We start from the raw sequence: 20,537 nt of genomic DNA, 5'->3' as shown, positions 1-20,537 counted from the left end.
TACAATACAATACAATACAATACAATACAATACAATACAATACAATACAATACAATACAATACAATACAATACAATACAACACAATACAATACAATACAATACAGTATAATACAATACAATACAATACAATACAATACAATACAATATGTACAATTCTTTGACCAGTAGAAACCTCAACATTATTTCTAGAGTTGAACAAGCGAGTTTGTATTGTTAGTTATCTGCGTTCACCGATCTCACATCATGGGGGCGGGCTTTAGCGATGTTGCGATATCGTACTCCCTTTAAGGAAGAACGCGCCTCGGGGACATATATTCAGACTCTCAAACTTTTATAATTCTTGATCGATCTATCGATTTGGGTCATTTTGAATCTATTCAAGTAAATATAAATCCCCCCCTAACTAGAGTTAACATAGCGAAGGCGACCATTTTGAATTTTAGGTGTAGCTGAACGTGACAGGTTATTTGTTTGTGTGGTTCGAAATTTGCACGCTGACCCTCGTTTTCAATTCTTGATTTTGAAATAGAATGGTTGACAGTTAACTTGAAGAAGGATAGGGCAAAAGTTTAGGTCTTCCAATTTCGAGGCCCTTTCGGCAAGACTGCCTTGAAGGCCCCCTCATACCTGGAAATCACTTTAATCGCCGAGTTTTCTTGGAAGAAGCACATCAAATACAACTTTTGGAGGGGTTTGGATTTATAGTAAGGCTTAGTTTTAGGGTTATCATACTTGAGTTCCTACCTAAGAAAATAAGGAAGGCCGTGGAGGGGGCCTATGGAATTCTTTCCACACGTTTGTTAACACGAATTACTGGTGTGCTGGACAGCCCTTTTCAATCCATTTATTGTAAACGAACACAATGTAGGTTATATTTTCTTGGAAGGATTGAACAAATACGGCTCGTAATAAGTCTCGAAGTTTTTTTTTCAAAATCACTATTACCAATTTATTTTCACATTTGGCTCATACAGAGATGAAAATTTCTATTTTAATTCCTTCTTAATACTTTGATGCTGTTTCGCAGTTAAAATTTTCGTAAGGGTATGTTCTCTTATTTATGAGAAATTAAACATACCATGGGCATTTTCTTACCTTTTCTTGGAGTAGTTCCTTTTCAATGGTTAGACAGTCGTTGTTCTCAATTATCGCCTCCAAGCTTATATAAAGAATTTAATCTACCATCTTATGATAAAGATGTCTATCTGCCATAAGAATATTAACATTATGAAGATTCTTTTCATGGTGTCAACAAAAAAACAAGGCTGAAGACCTTTTCAAACAAGATATGATTTTTAACTTGTAATAACTGCCCATGATGACCGTGTTTGGTAGTTTGTGCTGGTCATACAAAATGTTGGCAATTTGTGAAGTGTAATGATCAGAATTACTTCAGAAACTGAATCAGAATGACCTCAAGTTATATCGCAATTAACATTTTATAATGCCGATGGTTTTTGGCCCCAAAAAGAAGATATATCCATCGTTATGTAGGGTGTCGATATGGTAAATATTCAAAGGGAGCTGTAGAAGTATTATAGAAGTATTTTAAACACAATTGAAAAATGCTGTAGGGTTATGAAGAATAAAGATTATGTCCATTTTTTGTGTCACGTTACCATGGTAACAACCAGGGGGCTAATAGCGCAAATTTTTACAATCTAGATGACATTACTGAGAAATGGTCATTTTACAGCAATTTTGGTCTGAATAGCACAATTCACACCAATATATAATAATAATAATAATAACAAGGCAGTATTGCTGAAGGCAATGAGTACTTGGGCCGTGATAGAGTAATTTTGAGGACAATATATACTACTATTCAAATATGGTCTTGAATTTCCTCCTGTCAATTAGGCATTTGATTAACTGGTTATTAAACGAAGCAATGGCATGACAACGGCAAAATATGTCCAGCAACTTTTGTGGAGTTTGAGGCAGGGGTTCTTTATTTATAGTGGAAATTGCTTAAACTCCTTAAATATTCAAATAACAGCAAATTTCTTTTGTTCTCGATGGTAGATGTCTAGTATTTAGATGGGCATATTTAGATTTCTACCCTATAGTTATCCCTATATACCAAAAATCGGACATCCAGCGCTATTGGCTTGCTCAGAATTAGATATGCGCATATTAATGAGGTACAATATGTGGTGTCATAAGGTTCCCATCATACCAAATATGAAGGGTGTAGTACTTGTGGTTACTCAGTTGTGGACAAATATATATATTTGAAGTCAAAGGTCATTGAGGTCACGTGACATTTTGTCAAAATAATTGTATTGCTAAGTTATTCCTATATACCAAAAATCAGACCTCTAGCTCTATTGGCTCGCTCAAAATTAGATATGTGCATAATTAATGAGGTACAATATGTGGTGTCATAAGGTGTCTTATCATACCAAATATGAAGGATGTAGCACTTGTGGTTACTGAGTTGTGGACAAATATATATATTTGAGGTCAAGGTCATTGAGGTCACGTCACATTTTGTCATAATAATTGTATTGCTAAGTTATTCCTATATACCAAAAATTAGACCTCTAGCTCTATTGGATCGCTCAAAATAAGATATGCGCATAATTAATGAGGTACAATATGTGGCGTCATATTAGGTGTCCCATCATACTAACTATGGAGGTTTAGCACTTGTGGTTACTGAGTTATGGACAATAATGTATATTTGAGGTCAAAGGTCACCAAGGTCACATGATATTTTGTCACAATGTCTGAGATATCTACGTGAACCGATGGACTCACTGATGGACTCATGGACGGATATGACCCAATCTATAAGCCCCCTGGACTTTATCCGTGGGGACAAAAAACTGTGTCACTGCATCCTTCAGGCAATATGAATACGATGAGAAACTAAATTTTTATTTTTCTTGGCCTTATACATGGGAGAGTCTATGGAGAACTGCCTTATACATGGGAGTCTATGGAGGTGTAAACTAAAAAGTCTTCTAACACGGCAAAATTCGATCGCATTGTGAAACAAATCGACGTGCATCTGTATGAGGTTGGGTACTATTCTTGTGCAAAGTTTGAAAGAAATTGACCAGGGCATGTCTGAGATATCTGCGTGAACGGACGGACGGACGGACTGACATGACCAAATCTATAACTCCCCCAGGACTTCGGCCGTGGGCACTAAAAACAACGCAACAGTTATTACAGCTACAGCGGCGGTAGGTTCATATCCAGAGCCCCGTACGGTCTACCGCCGTCGCTTGAAACAATCTCATAAACCTGGCCATATGGACAACTGTGTATTGGCAGCTGGATACCTGACTTCCCGGAGAAGGCGAGCTATCACGTTCAAGCTCAGGATTATTTGTCGATCAAATTTCAGTAAATTTACCTTACCTAGATGAAATTTTGTCTATAGGCTGAAATTTCGCCGAAGTTTGACAAAATTGCATCGATTTTTCAGGTTCATATCCGACATTTTTGAGTTTTGAGTGCAGACAGAAATAAGTTTTGAGGCAGCATGGCTGCGACCCCATGTTGACCCCTAGCCCTGCGTACGATGCTATGTGCTACAGCTACAGCATCGTACGCAGGGCTAGCGAGAGAGTTGCCGACATCGACGGTTATTTACGAGAAGTGAAAAAAAGACTGTCATTTTTGGAAGCGATCGAGTAGCTGAGGTAGGCTGGGATACGACTTGGGCCCAAGAACGCTGAATTTCGGCAGTAATTTGGCTTTTTACGTCAAGTCCCAAAATGGATTTGAAGTCACCGACCCTATATAGTATACGTACGGGTCTTTGCAGGGCTGTGGTGTGCGGGGCGATTAGCTGTAGCGGAACACACAGCATCGTACGCAGGGCTAGTTGACCCCAAGTGAAAATGTGTTCGCGATCAAATCTTCCTATATTTTTTTCAGAATTTTCGACAAAATCATTGCTTCTTAAATCTTTTGTAAAATATAAAATACTAAATAAAAATGCGATGTGCCATGTCTCCAGATTTCTAAAATATCGTTCGTTGACCGTTCGACGGAATACTCATTTCGCAAACTTGTGACGCAGTTGAAATTCAATACTGACCGCCAAATAATCTTAATGAGACGAGATCATTCTAGACATCCTCCAAATTATCCAACCATTCGCGTTAGAGTTCAGCTCGCTTAGAGTATCATAACATTCTTCGGCCTTCGTTTAGATCGACCCTAATCTCTCCCATTTAGGAAATAAATACACAAGCTACCTTGACAAAACTTCATGCACCATCCAGGACCAAACGCACTACAAATCTGTCTTGACGTCATCATCTCCTTACATGGTAATCGGCATACCGTATTTTTTAGCAAAGGAGACACAGAATACGTCGGAGTATTCAGTTTCAAAACGTATTACATTGTGTGATGTTGTCAAAAAAAGGTAATGTTACTGCAGTGGTATAAATTACAAAACACAAAAGTTCAAATCAGTTTATTTTGGACTGGCTTTACCCAACATTTCATATTGTTTCTTATGCCAGATTTGACCACGTGCTTACTGGCGACCCCTTTACATGCAAATTTTGTGTCAAATGGTGTGTTCTCCTGGAAAAACAAACGTACGATTTCTATATGAAGGAGGCGAAATTTGCCCTCAAAATTCGAAACCACCCCTTTTGGGGTGCACCTAGCTATTTTGAACGAGCTTCTCGAATCTGCAGCTCTATTTCGAAATGATGGTCTGGTTTTCTCAGCTCAAGGATAAGTGTTCTCCATCGCTGTGGGCATTACTATTCTCAACTGGGGGTACAGTTTCCAGTCGTAATGTTTTTCATTGTGTCCGGGATATAAAACGTATCCTTTTTACACTTTTACTTTGATTAACACTAGTCCACATCTTGTCAGCGATTAAACATGTTTCAAGTTTAAATGTTAAATTCTGGTCTCGAGCCCTCTTGTTCGACCAAACTGAAATTACCCCTCCCACTTTGGCTCGTCCAGTGGGTGTAGCAAGGGTCGTGCCCTCGCCTAGGAAACGGAGGATGAATTAATTGTTGCATTTCGATGCACATTTTGATTATATTCAGAAGATTTTGTGGCAAAAACTCAGATAGAGAAGCATTAACATTCACATCTCACTTATTCAAGACTGGCTGAGAGCAGCACTTCCATTCAGTTAACATCATTACGCCATTTATTATGCAAAGAAAGATGAAGCCAAGACATTTTGCCCTCCCTGGTCTCAGCCAGAAATGGTTATACCTTACAGAGTTTTTCCCCACGGAATGAAAACAAATGTACTTGGGCTGAGGCCCAAGTACAATAATAATAATAATAATAATAATAATAATAATAATAATAACACAGAAGCATTTAGACGAGATTTAGAAACTTTATTCTACATAGTAATTGACAATTGCAGATTAGCCTGAAAAGGTACAGAAAGGTCTTTCATTGTTTCTTTATTTTAATTGAAAAGCTTCATAGGTAATTAATCATATAGGCAAGGAGAAATACTGTACATTGTATACGTAACGACAGTAACCAAGTTCAAGATCAAATCTGTTGTTCTTGATTTTAATAAGCAACTAACAAAAACTAAACTCTGTGAGAACGAAATCGTCCGACGACAGCAAAATGTCCAAAATATCAGAGATGCATATCTTTCTGTGTAATTGCCAAGTATGCACAAACCTACCTTTTTTTCTTTGAGTTTCGATAATTTTGTGATTTAGAAAATCGTTTCCGATGGCAGGCTGTCATTATCATCCAAGAAAGAAATGTCAATCGTGTCTGGTTGAATATGATCTGATATTTAACGAAGACAATTTGTAAGACAAAAATTACCCCGCCCAAAATACATTTGCTAAATTTGCACAAAAAGGTAAAGATTTCGCATGTCAATCGGCATGCTTGCGTCAGAGGGCAAGTGTGTTACGGTAACAGTACGAACTATGGGCAACAGTAACTTACATAAGGATGAGCCACGATCATGGTACCAGGTAATTTATGCGTTGAGCTGAACAACGGCATCCAACGTTAGATATCGTCTTAGGCTTGTAAAGTAGTGGCAAAAGCTCGGCTGTCCATTTCGATTTGGTATTTGCGTTCAGGACGCTTTTTGAAGACAACAGGCGACACTAACGAGAAAATTATTGCAAATGCCACATCGAATAGTGTGTACAAAATTCAAAATCGAGCGTAAACTCACAACTAGCAATAGTGGCGCTACTATTAATAATTAAAAACTTGCTGTGACACTGAAAATCTAGATCAAAAAGAAAGTTTCTCTAAATAAGACTCAATATCGGCGTGTCCATTCCAATATCCGATAGGCGTTTTAAACATATTTGTTGCAGTATACGTCCCCATCGCACCAACTCTATACATTAGTTTCAGTTGGTGCGCAGAACAACAATCTTATGCCATATCAACGGAGACGTACGGATCTGGGCGGGACGAGATATTGCCAAATGCGCGAGTTTCCCGCCGAGTTATGGAGTTCACATTCGAATATCACACAACAATATCTCATTCTTGTGAAAACTGGGGTGAACACAGCTCTTACAGCAAAACCTAAATACTACAAATCGGGCAGGAATCTGCACTGCTCACAAGAATGATCATACCAGGTTTTGTTGATGCTGCGACCAATGGGCCGGCGTCAAAGGACTTCCAATTTAAGTCACGTCCATTGTCATAGTTAACCATTATCAACGCACGCGCATTAGTGAACATTCTACTCAATTATCGGACTTAAGGTATAACACTCAGGGCTGCAAGAAAATTTTACTAAAATTCGCTTATAATAATCATTTAGTTCAAATAGCAATTCCATAAAATAAGAATTCCTGCTAATGAAAAGGTAAATGTTGCATGATGCTAAAAAAATTTCTGACACTGCAACTTCGATTTTTAGTTTTTCATTATTAAAGTTTTACATTACCTGATTTTCTTGGAGGAACTTAGAAATATAATATCTTAAAGTAAATCAATTACACGTTAGCTTTTAAGATTTACTTTTCATGCTACAGTCCGATGTCTCTTTTATCTTCATCACTGACAACAATATGAAATCCTTCCGCGTCATCATTCACTCGAGAAAACCTACATTCTACATCTTTTGAATAAATCTTTTTGAAATCTTAAACATATATATATCACTGAAACAAACAAAAAAACAATTAATAGTACCCGCATTTAATAATAAAGAACAAAATATTACCATGCTGTGTGTAGATGAGTGCATTGGCGTACTTTGGAGTATCTGTAAGCAAAATGCTCCAGAATTTCTGTCTTCTTGTCAAGCACAAATATTTGAAATTCATGTGTTGACTTCCATTAAAGTATGGTGGATGTATGCAGACTGGGCCGAAAGCCAAAAGGGAGATACACTTGATTTTGCTGTCTTGTGGAAACAATGCGTCGGGCAACTTGAAATCATACCGTGTGTACCATAACGATATTTGTGATCCTTGATATGCGTGAGTTCTCCCGGGAAAAAATCCTTCTGCCACGTGATTTCTTGCGATCACAAAATGCTAGTGAGAAATGGTGCACACGAAGAGCTTCGCAATTGGCAAGCGTTGAAACATTCATTGGCAAAAGAGTAAAAATTGTAACTGTCGTGCTCGGTGTTCGGTATCTGCCCTACACTTTCGTTTGGACAGTTGTTCTCGTCAGCATTAAAATTTGGCTCAATTCACCTAAATGCTGAGATTTTACTTTTGTTTTTTACAGGGCACACACATCGATGACTGCATTGCGGGTGGTTGTGCGCCGGTGATTATGGGAGTCACACAGAGAGGTTGCTTCGCTTCCGAGGTCAGTAAACGGAACAGGTAGTCCTGTATCGTTTGTTCATAAAAGCAACTCCATTGAAACAAAGACGAGAAAAACACACATAATGTTGGTATGAAGTTTCTGTTTTGAGAGGTCAACATTATTCTTTGGTTTTATATGTTCAAAAGTTTTGCATTTTTAATATCAGATATGGTGAAAGTACTGTAACGAAGAGCAGTTTTTCCACAGTTGGGCACTATGTTACTGGATTGTAATGTCTGTCGAGGGAGGGCGCCAACGTGTACGATAGATGAGAACCGGTCGAGCTGAGCCGACTCCTCATGCTAATGTCATCGATGTATCTGATGTAGCCCCACCTTTTCAGCGGCAACAGAGGGCGCTGGTCATCCGGTAGGCCGAGGTAAGACGCGAAGTCGGTGTCCATGTCGAGCGAGGGCGTGGACTGTGACAGGGTGTGAGAGTGTATATCCGCCATTGTACTGTTGTTCGAATCTGGATACGGAGGACATTCTAAGTTGTCCTGACTCGACGGTCGTCTGGGTGGAAGTTGCAGAGGTTGCTCCGTCACAGTTTGTTGTATCGTCTCCACTTTATCTTCGACGTTTTGCATTTTATTTTCCATCTGTCCGAGCGCATCGAACATGTCGTATTTGAGTCCGGACATATCTTGTTTAAGCTGTAGTATCCAGGGATCAGGTCCGGCAGTAGCGTCGTCGTCGTCACTACCACGACGTTTGTCGAATATATACCTTCTGACCAGCTGCTGTACTACCTCCTGTTGCAATTTAATGTCAAGGAAAAATGTCATGATGAAATCAAATAAAGTTTGAGTTGTGTACTGTTCTATCTATCTATCTATCTATCTATCTATCTATCTATCTATCTATCTATCTATCTATCTATCTATCTGTCTGTCTGTCTATCTAGCTGTCTGTCTGTCTGTCTAGCTGTCTGTCTGTCTGTCTGTATCGATCTGTCCGTACATACATACATACATACATACATACATACATACATACATACATACATACATACATACATACATACATACATACATACATACATACATACATACAAGGTGACAGAGACAATGAGAGGGATAAAGCTTCGTACCTTATATTCTGCATCCTTCTTGTGCAAAACAGTTTCTTTTCTCTACAAAGACAAAAATAAAAAGCGTCATTTGTGAAAATATAATACTGACTGAAAATTGGCTCTTAAATATGATACAACGACGGGCATATGTTATTATTTCGGTCGAATTAACTTTTATTTCAAATCATTTCGACGGGGTACATAAAACTTAATTAACTTCCTATATTAGTCTGATATTGAGGTAATGTAGAATTAGAAGGTAGGGCGCCAACGTGTATACATTTTGTGTTTTAATTTTTCTGGGACAGTCAAGCGCCTTACAATAAGGCATCAAAACAGGTGCAATAAACATGTATCATTCAAGGTAATTGAATGATTTACCAGGCCCAAGGAGTAATCCTTACCTCTTTTCGGACGTCGTTCTCTTTCATGCATTTGCGTTTTATATGTAGAAATAGCCGCCATGTTGATTTCCATGTTGGCAGGAAGTTGAAGGGAGGCGGTAGTGTGGCGCCCTCTTCGAAGTAGCTCATCCAGAGCTTAGATCTTGAGTATTTCCATTGCATATCAGCATCTTCCTATAATGACAAATCCATGACATGATCATGTTTATTCATCTCTACATAGATGGCATATTTCATGGAGTTTCATACACACTTTGAATGAAGTGCGCTTCTCATGTTGACATACATATTCATTCATTCTTGCTTCCTTAACGAGATATTCTTACATCACTTTTATGTCTTATTCTCTTTAATCAAAACTTGTCCACATTATTGCCAATCACATTACAGCCTTGTCGACACTAGTGAATTTTGTGACGTCATCCCCGATTGTTGCTCAGGATGTATCCCTTTATCCCACTGAAGATTGTTTCTACATCTACAAAAACACATGAATTGCCAAAACTATAAATAACAATAATGTACCCCTCCCGGCCCATAATGGACGAAATGAAATTTTGCATAGGGTAATGTTAGAGCCTAGAGGCGAAGCCCACATTAAAATATTGTAGAATGCAAAATTTTACTTTCGTCCATTATGGTCCGGGAGGTTGTACATTAACATACATGTATATATATCTTATTGGGAGAGACTTAGACAAAGTCAATGGATTTAGTTGATAAAATTAAAATCCTGCTTGCCAATACGTGTACGACTTTAAAGAAGAAACTACAGCACAAAGTGCTGTAGATTACAACTGTCATATTTGACAATTTGCCCCCAGTTTAAAAAGGTTTGCTCTTATGGGATTTCTAAAATCATTACGTCATAACCCTAACAGGAAGCGTTATAATTTGAATACACCATTGAAGATGAGCGGACAAGCATAGTCTCGGACGACAGAATTGCACTTGAACTTGCAATAATTTGTCGCTGTAATCCCTAAACTCCAAACGACAAAATGTGAGCATTCAGACCACAGTTATAGTATATCCACCATCATGGTATGGGCACGTACGCTTACCTCAACATGTGTAAACGTATTGCTCATCATGGCGATCAGTACATTGAGTAGTACCACCAAAGCAATGACGTGGTACGCAGCATAGAGTAACCCTCCAACGGTCTCGGTAAACCAGTGGTTGGCGTCCATAATGTCCAAGCTCGCCAACTCTGAAACTCCGAACAGCGCCCAGAAGAGAGTGTTAAGCGTGTCCGGTATCCTGAGAAGAAGACACGGAAATCAGATTTAGCTTATGCTGTCGATATAGAAATATAGAGAGCCGTCAACTTGAAACCATATCCCCCGGATGTAAAGCATACGACGTCACTCATATTGATTGTCCTTTGTGACGACTATGCTTTGTCGTCATTTCTTATATACGTATTTGGTTTATTGTGACGCGGTGGTTTCATCAATTGTTGCATGCTTGATGGATGTATACACTTGTTCATTGTCTGTTCCATTGATTTCAACGCCTTCATTCCGCCGCAATCACCAACAAAAAGGAACACCGTGCATCCCAATAAACACATGTTCCTATGTTACGTCGAAGAGGATGGACAACTCAGTTCGAAAATTATATCATCGTTACATGGCAAACTGCTGTAACTTTTCATGATTTTTATTCTGTACGTTCTTTAAAATTTTGAATGTCAATTGCAAGTTCTTGTTCTCCCCAAAGCATGTCATAACACCTATTATATTACCATGCCCTGTCCGTCCCATTTTAATTGGTCGAGCTGAACCACGTGGTTCGTAAATTTTGACGGTTTTCTTGGGTTCGTTGATAACAAAATGGAAATAACATGCTTTTGGGGGTAGAAAAAGAAACAGCAGTTGATATACATAACAAAAGTCGTGAAAAAAAAATAGATATTGGCCCTTTAAAGATAGTCACATACGAACAACGGTGTTGTAAAGCCGCTGAGTATGTTGACTGTTGAGTTAATCTGCTATGTATGATCTCCCTACATCTTTACGTTATATGCACCTCATCGAAAAGTGAATGCTCAAACTTTCTTTAAGGAAGCTTCCAAACATTTGCTTTCATAACCAAGATTAAGGAAGGTTAACGTTGTCACCGTGCAAATGTGCAACTACGGAAACAAATTTCCTTCAATTTACCGATAGTTGAAATTCAAAATGGCCACCATCCCTTTGTTAACTCTATAGGAAAAAAATTAAATATTCAGTTCGATTTGCAGTTTATTTACTACTACAGCTTCAAAGTGAGCCCTCACAGGAGGTAGATTAGAAAAGAATTGCAAAATTTTGAGAGTCAGAGTATCTGTCCCCGAGGGCGCACTCTACCGTATGACGCAATACTTACGTGCCGAATGGTTGCTTGCAATTCAAGACGTTGTTCTTTTTGCACCACAATTTTATTTCTCTCGAGTAGTACCAGTATAATTGATTCAGGCCCACGGAAAAAGCAAACCAGACGAGACAAAATATCATCATGAACTTGACAATGTCAAACATCATCCTGCCCAGTGATATCTGCATGGGTCCTACATGCAGGCTGACGACAGTAATGCGGATAACTCGCAGAAAGCTGAACACCTTGGCAATGGCAAAGAGGCCTTCGGACACCAGGACCGGATCAAATGCATCCCATTTGTTACGGGCGGAGTCGGTGGAGACCACCTGGCTACCGCAGGAAGAGGACTGCCCCCGAGACCGCGAGGACGGGTAGTAAGTCCTAGCCGCGGACGAGTCGTCGATTGCCGTTTTAATGTTTTGAAGGGCGGAGCTCAGTTGACCTATGGCCGAATGAAAGCTTTCGGTGATGTTGTCGCTTAGCTGTTGTTGGTATTGCAGGATAGATTCGAGTCGAACGTTCAATTGCTGGATTTCGTCGACGACTGTGCCTGACGTTGTGTCCGGCAGGGGCGTGCTGAAGTTCCGCTCGTCGCCGCTCGAATCGATGTTTATGTAATCCGAGTCATCACTGAAGGTCTCCAAGCTACCAACGGTCGTCGTGTTGATGTAAATATCCGCCATTGTACTCTCCGATGGCTAAGATGTAATGTTGGAAAAAATATAATTACGCATTATGAAAAAAACCATTTCCATGAATTCTACTCCATCTTCCACTCTGGATGCTACGGCAATGTAAACTTGGGAATTCCTAGGAATGGCGTAGATTGTTTGATAAAACAAAAGCAACTACACACACTTCTTCAACAACAACAACAACAAAACAACAAAATGCTGGTCTCGCATCGATATTGTTTTACTACTGATGACACAGACAACACTGTAATCTGCGAAGAAAGGCACCGGTAGAAATTGGCTAAAATAGCGCGATCTTTTCAGATCCTAATTCCTATCTTGATCTTTATATTTCTACACAGTAAAAACATCATTGGCCTTACCCTAAGAAGAACGGTGACACGGAGAGCAATCCATGACCAATACAATGCCAAAGTGACGTACTCAAACAACTTCCATCGTATGTTCTCGTCCAGATATCGTGTTCCCTTGTTCCACACTTCACGGCATTCTGCCCATGTGTACCCTATTGGTAATCAAAAGACGAACACCACTCACGCATTAGTAACTTAGCAGCTGCCTGCCACGTGCATGGCGCCCTCAAAAGTCATTTCCACTCTGTGTACTTTGTTTTTTTCCCTGTGCATTTATAGATTGTCACATGTTTACCTCAGAGTCGTTAGACCATGCGGTTACAAACACTAATTACTTGGTAACGTAGTCTATAGATTGTGTGACCAAGGAGTGGGAAAGAGTAAAATTATGTGCAGATGAGAACGTAAAGCAAAGCGAGCGATGTTGCCGGATTTGACGAGTATTTCAAATGATAACGGTGATGCGGAAGCGGTTACAAGGCGAACTCCTTTCAAAGAGGATATGCGACATGGGGGGAGTGTCACCCGACATGATGTTCACAGAAACTGATCACAGCAATTATATATATTGTTAATACAAAGCTAACGCAGGATAAAAATTACCCAAGAGGAGATCATATCTAAGATATCCTCACCTATGACCCATATTAGAATGAGCCACTCTGTGAAACCCGGCATTTCATTCCTCGTGTCGTGGATCGTCCTTTCGTCGACCACGTCATCATTTTTGTCATCGTCCGGGAAGAGGTTCAAGTCCACGGCTTGCAGTCCGAGAAGCACTAGAAAAAACAGCGACGAGGCAGTGTGGCAAATAAACTTGACGTAGGGAATCCTGAGAAAACGGGCGAATCTCCCGGTTGGCGCCAAGATGTAGCACAGCGAGAGCACGGGGAAGCAGGCGCCGATCAGCAGGGTGAAACAGCAGGCCGTACTGCGGCTCAAGTCCCGCCAGCCGCGGAGTCCATGGTACCATATTGCGATGAGGCGTTGTTGGCAGTGTGGATGAGCAACAAACTACAAATAAAAGATGTTTGATCAGTTTTAATTTGCTCGACAATAGATCAATTTTGTTTTGTACTCTAATGAGTCGTGGCCATATTCATATGCTGTCAATACCCGAACATCATTTACTTGTTTCTTTTCATACAGAATACGCAAAGCTACTGACAAAAAAAAAATTGGTGTGAAAAGAATAATGAAAATAATCTCGATGACGTTCACAGTCGAGGCACGGACAGAGGCTAAAGTCGGATAGACTTGTCAATTGTCATTAACATTTGGGCGTATGTTTCAGGATTATAATCAGTGGTAGATCTAGGAGTAGGAATAGCGCTGTAGTTGTGACCCTGAAATGGACACATCCGATCAATAAAATTTGTCAACTACTTGCTACCGGGCCCACTTTCATAATCTGCGCAAAAGTCAAGAATGCAAGACAAAATTTATTCTCCGCACAATTTTGCAGAAAGTCCGTGTACTGATGTATACAAAAAAGAAAGGTATTATTATATCGATGGCGGAAGATTAAATTCAGGGCGGGGTAATGCTACGCCAAATCTTTAAAACATTGTGCGGTTCAGAAACAGAGAACAGGCTTGGTACCGTTCATATCCATCAGAAATTTCAGGTAGTAAATGTTAGAGTTGAAAGTTGATTGCGAAAAAATTACTCACCTTCTTTTGTTTGAATCGGATTGCAACTTTGACCTTGTAGGGTTCAAGGTCATACATGTCATCCGCCCTGGCCCATTCCTCTGGGTCGTGGTTCAGTATGGTCCCCTGTTCCTCGGAGTCTCTCACGTGACCCAGCAGGTCGGCGGCAAACAGTTCACACTGGGCGGCTAGCTCGCCGTACTGGTAGCGGAACTCGTAATCCCGCGAGCTGAGCGCCCGAAGTTTATGGCTGAGTTCGAAAGCTGTGCCGATCGGGTCCTCGCTCGTCAGGGAGATGTACGCTTGGCTGGCCAGGGCCTTGTACACGTTAATCGTCCCGAGTGAGTGCTGTAAAGTGAACTCCTCCGTCTGAAAGCTGTAGAACTCGGGATCCTCGATCCGGGCTCCATGGTCAAGGAGGATCTTGACGATGTCGTAGTTGTTGTGGTGCGCCGCCAAGATGATCGGCGTGATATCGGGATGCAAATCACCGTTGAGGGCGCGACAGTACAGCCGAGCCTTGGATGTAAAAAATAAGAGAACGTGCATGATTGTCTGACTGTCAGTTAGGAAAAATGTACATCGATTGTTAAAGCAGCGTGAGAAAAGCAAAATTCTACAACAGTATTAAAAGAAACACTTGTGGCCTCGAGGGTACCATCCAGATGTGTTTTTCTTTCTATTTAGGGCATTTTCGTTTGTTACCGTCGTTTTCCTGCCATGCCGGGCTTCGGACGTGATAAATCTGAAGATTTCGAGATGTACCTGGCGGCCAATAAATGTCCAAAGCGTGCCGCTGACTGACAAAAGTTCCATTTAATTTGTGTGTTCGGACAAAAATCTAGTGACAGGTGGATGCGGTCACAAGACAAATTGGCCTCGCGTTCGTTTCGGTTTCTCCCGCCCCGGCACAGAATCACTTGGCTTGACGTCGTTCTGTGCCGATCAAGTGGAACGGATAGCTAGACACACTATATGCGACAGAAATATTTTGGATCGTTAGAGGTCTCCCGACAGCGGAAGAATACCATTGAGCGATGAAACAAAGAAAAATAGCCACCGAGGAAGACGTCTGGAGTTACAGCTCTTTGAGGTTTGGTACGCTGAATACCGGATATTCATTTTGGTTTCGCCGTCGTGGCCTAGAAATCTCGTTCGAACTAGCGGTAATAAAAACCTTACATAATTGATGTTATCTGCCAAAAACAATAAAGGCGAAGGCCCTAACGACGTCGATGTCCCGGTGTAGGGCTTATTGTGTCCGCGGGGATTATGAAAAAAAAACTCATCGAAAATGGAATTTATCTACTTTAGTACGTGCCCGAGAAATCCTTGTTTCAAATTCTTAAAGGAAGGCATATGTCAGTGGATGTATGACGCAATGAAATACACAAGCTCCTTGAGGCGTTCACCGTCAAGGTCGCCCTTTCAGGTGTGACCTTGGTATTGTTAACAAATTAATTTACCGGTACAAGTTTTTACAGCATGATCGAATGTACCATGCGCTGATTAATACCATGATAAATACAAAATGGCTTTGCGGGTATATAGTATCCCTTTTTGGAACATTGTAAGAAATAAGAGTATTTTGAAAATATTTAGCTAGTTGAGCAAAACTCCTTTAGACTACTTTTTAAGATTGAGTGATCATACTGATTTCGAGGTCAACGTAATTCAAGTTTCTTACTTCGATACCATTCTCACTAAAACGATAATTTTGATTAATTTTTGTCGTTACGAATACGGAATTTAGATCTAAACGGTATCTGTCCTTTGTCAAGCTTCACCAAAACTGGAGCAGAATTCGTTGAAAAACGATATCACTATGTATACATTCAAAAAGTTTCTAAATCGCCACGGTGATAGAGATTGAGATTGTTAAAATTCAACTTAAAGAGCAAAATGTAGGTCTTTGGACCGCCAGATTGCCAGACAGTCAGACTTTTATTTTAATTCCCCCTCTCAAACAATCACCAGGAGTTCTCGATGCTCTTCATTAGGAACCCAATACGCAAATATTTCTCTCTAAAAAATACGCAAGCGCCGAAGATTAATCACCTTAGCCCGAGGATTTACTGTCTTCGCCGTGCCGTGGAAGTCAATCCGTCACGATTATTATTGAGTAACCAATTTCCTTCCATCGTTGAAACCGTGGCTTTCTGGATAAAAGTACGCGGGGTCGTTGATTTTGAAATACGACAAGGACAAGACCGAAATTCCAGATAAGATACATAATAGGTGATGTCAGTTTCACATTCTTTCCGGTCAGAATGCTATGTGATGCATACATTGACGTTATTTGTTTTTTAGACACTCTGAATGTCTTTATGAGTTTCGTGTCCCGCCCTGCTTTACACATCTAGACTATGCGTCGACGTCTGTAAGTTTTGATTTCTTTCGCTGCAAGCTCATAACACAAGATATATGTTTTGGGTTTTATGGCTCACTTAAAGGTAAGAGTACGTTATTAGCAGAAACGAGACTGGAAGATTGACACAGAAGTTCCTAGTATTGCGCAAAAAGACAATCAACTTCTTCATTGGCAGTGAGCGTCGTTTATTTCAATGGCCGGGACATTTTCTGCATAGCACGTGGGTCCCAGCCACGCACTGATCACCCATAAATCTCGGTGGACACATTGCGAACCACGCAAAACACGATGTCGCGGAATTCCAACGATACTCGGAGCTTTCAATCAAGTCTTGAACGATCCTGGCTCGGGAAGGGCCTGCAACATTGATTATCTCGCGCCGAGTTGCGGAAAATAGGGACATTCCTTTTTCTTAACAATTCGAAACGGTTCAGTAACGAGAAATTATAGTAATGTTCAACCCACGAGGAGCAAAATTGATTTTGTAATTGCTGTATGTTACTCGTTCGCCTGACTCGCTACTTTTTTTCAATACGTGACTGTCTAGCAAAATAAACCACCTTGTTTTTTTCGTTTGTTAAGGCCGTCTACATTTTTGCTGATTAATAGTAGTTAAAGATAGAAAGCTATGTAGACATGTACCTCGTGTGTAGTTATTCAGGCAAGAGTTTCAATGTAAAGCCGACGACCTTTTCGCAATCTATCGTGTACCATATAGCTATCAATAGTGAAAGGCCATTTTGATTTTGCTTTCAAACGACATACTATTATTTTGACTTCTTACTAAGCCTTTTTCAGTCAAAATCATATATATATATATATATATATATATATATATATATATATATATATATATAATTTTACTCTATTTAAAGAGGGTATCTATATATATATATATATTATATATATATATATATATATATATATATATATAATATATATATATATATATGATTTGACTCTACTTAAAGAGGGTAATCTGAGTTATAAATCAAATTGTAATATCAAGCAGAGCCCTAAGAGCTCAAAAGTACATTGTGTGGAAATAGAGAAATGCCGTAAGCGAGTCAGTACAAGACTAGAAGGGATAACGTCTTTATTAACAGGGGAAATAATTAATCTAAATTTGCACCTTCATTTGTGAATTTCATATCATAAAATAATCACGCAATTTCACTTTAAGGTAGTGTGCGCATCGAAAGATATACACTTAAACTTTTGCTCAAACTTTCCTAAATAAAATTTTCAGCGATACTCTTACCAAGTCAAGAATACAAAACAGGGGTCACCGCTCAAAGTTTTGTACAAGATAGACAAATTACTGCGCCGATATTTGAAATTCAAACTGGCCCCATCCCTGTGTTAACTCTATGGGGAAAAATAAAATTTTCGATTTTCGACATACTAGAATGGTGAAAATATTTCTTACTCCAAGAACTTTAAAATGGGCCCCCATAAGTGGTGTATCAGAAGAGAATTGTAAAAGTTTGAGAGTCCGAATATCTGTCCCCGAGGTGCGTTCTACCTCAACAGACGGCAAGGTCGAACGATTTTTCTAATTGAAGGGAGAATTGTATTTCATATACTTGCTACAGGGAAAGAGATCTTTACCCGTGGCTGTTATGAACTTTGGAACACACTTTATATATATATATATATATATATATATATATATATATATATATATATATATATATATATATATATATATATATATATATATATATATATATATATATGTTTGTGTATATATATGTGTGTGTGTGTATGTATATATATATATATATATATATATATATATATATATATATATATATATATATATATATATATATATATATCACATACACATACCAGTATAAACCAGTTTACATTCCCACCACAAATTTGTTTCGTATAGTCAGCAAATGCTGTCTACACTCGTCGGGTGGTTCACGGTCCGGACCGTGGGTGGTTGTATCAATTTGACTGATGAATTATATATACGCACATTACTTGGTTAAGTAGTTTATTAAAACCAACTTTTCTAGTACTGTTTGATTTAAATGTAGGAGTAGCAGACGACAACAGATGAGCTTTTCATCGACACTCCCGAACAACGACAGGCCGCACCTTAGATGAGAAATAACGATATTTGGATTGATATCGTTTTACTCGGACGATGAACTAATGTCCAAATATTTGCGAAATCCAAGTTCCGTGAACGACATGATGAACTCAATCGACACGTGTTCTTTTAACTGCGTCAACATGGTATACGATTACACCGTGTTGAAAGAATCTGATCTCTCACTGTAAATATCACTTTCTGCGACCGTTACTATTGTTACCTGTTACCACAGTTACGAAAAGTACAAGATGGGCTGCGATAAAATTTCAGTTTTTCTTCAGATAGATGGTCGCTGATATTTAGCTTGGCTTTTCGCTTCGGTCAAAATTTCAATGCGGTGTACTTTTCACTGTCTGTTCGACAAAACAAAGGAAAACCATAGCTTGTCGATGCCTCGCAATTATCCTTCGCATAGTCAACTGTGACCTATAGTAACTGAGCTACATGAAACATCGATTTAGTGATTTTTCAGCTGGTCCACATTTTGGAGTACATTTCGATCAGCCAAACGCATTAAGTGAACTTGCCGTCCGAATGACGATCGTGAAGATACCTGACATCAAATGTTCCACATTCCGGTGAGCTTCGAATATAAATCTGGATATAAATGATTTCCTTTGTTTTTCCAAATTGCGAATAAGTTCTATGAATATTGTATTGAAAAGGCCAATGCAGAAGGGGGGGGGGCTGTTAAGGGCGGCAAGAGTGGAACTTATTCCTCGGATTTTCTATCATTTGTTGGAGTTTTCCTGACTGTATGGACGCAATTTAGAGAACAGGTGAAAATCCCAAATAGTTCCTAAGATATTTATGAATGTACGCAATCAGTGGCAAAAACAGCGCCATGTCTGTATCAGTGTAACGCAAGAAAATATATACTGAATTTGTCCTCCGCATGTGTCGCCCTTTGCCACCACAGATAATTATAGGCTGGTACATCCATCTCTCACATAAACACGTACACTTTGAATATATCATCCTTTTTATAGAGGACACCTACGGCGTAAATAGAACTTTATGCCATTATTCAAATCAAGGACTTTTGAAATGCATGTCACACGTTATAAGGTTAAACGCAATTGACCCACATTTACAAAAGTCTGGTTCAAGTGCACCGGATGATTAAAAGCGGCGTCTTACAGTGGGTCATGTTCTGACCCTATGTGACCTTGTAATCCTGAAACTTTGTTACAGAATGTCCACTAGTTTGATGGAAGACTGAGACGGAAAAGAATATCCAATAAACAGTTCGACTCTATGTTGCAATGAATAGTCCGCCAAGAGAAATTATGAACTTTTAATGTTACAAACGATCTCAAAATTTGATACCAGTATTGAGGTCATGTAGGATCATTAACCTTGAAATTTACATCAATGATGACACGAGACACAAAACGACACACCTGAACAAGAGTGGGTCCAAAAAATCATCATGAAAACAATGGAGTGTTTCTAAGGGGGCCCTCCTATAGCTATGTGAAACTGGACCCCCTAGGATAATGTTTATTTGTAAAATTGTACGACGAGGACACAATATCTTCCAGTCTTGCCCATAAAAGACAGGAGCTAATATATATGGATTTCAAGGAACCGACCAAAATGATATGAGATGTGATATGTTGTTTTCAAAGGAGTTGATACCTTTCCGTCTGGCACTTGTCTTGCAGCAGTCTGTTAGTTATAATATGAACAGTAGTTACTTTCTTTGAACCTATTTCAGGCATCTGACGTCATCTGTCT

The 20,537-nt window shown here is 39.4% G+C and overlaps 1 protein-coding gene across 1 annotated transcript in view; it reads right to left on the bottom strand.

Moving 5' to 3' along the window:
- Positions 1-5,328: 5,328 nt before the first annotated feature.
- The window catches only part of LOC139133153 (short transient receptor potential channel 4-like), a 75,945-nt gene continuing 60,736 nt past the window's right edge, over positions 5,329-20,537 (bottom strand). Inside the window, exons 4-11 of the mRNA XM_070699579.1 lie at positions 14,338-14,835; positions 13,300-13,678; positions 12,674-12,816; positions 11,626-12,314; positions 10,317-10,515; positions 9,253-9,426; positions 8,867-8,908; positions 5,329-8,528 (exon numbers count right to left, since the gene is read on the bottom strand). Of these exons, the coding sequence (XP_070555680.1) occupies positions 7,989-8,528; positions 8,867-8,908; positions 9,253-9,426; positions 10,317-10,515; positions 11,626-12,314; positions 12,674-12,816; positions 13,300-13,678; positions 14,338-14,835 (2,664 nt within the window). The 3' untranslated portion in view covers positions 5,329-7,988. The remainder of the gene's footprint in view (positions 8,529-8,866; positions 8,909-9,252; positions 9,427-10,316; positions 10,516-11,625; positions 12,315-12,673; positions 12,817-13,299; positions 13,679-14,337; positions 14,836-20,537) is intronic.

The sequence above is a fragment of the Ptychodera flava genome, chromosome 5 (assembly GCF_041260155.1).
Source record: "Ptychodera flava strain L36383 chromosome 5, AS_Pfla_20210202, whole genome shotgun sequence".
Classification (NCBI taxonomy): domain Eukaryota; kingdom Metazoa; phylum Hemichordata; class Enteropneusta; family Ptychoderidae; genus Ptychodera; species Ptychodera flava.
The sequence above is the reverse complement of the archived record's forward strand: the minus strand, read 5'-3'. Positions and strand labels throughout refer to the sequence as shown.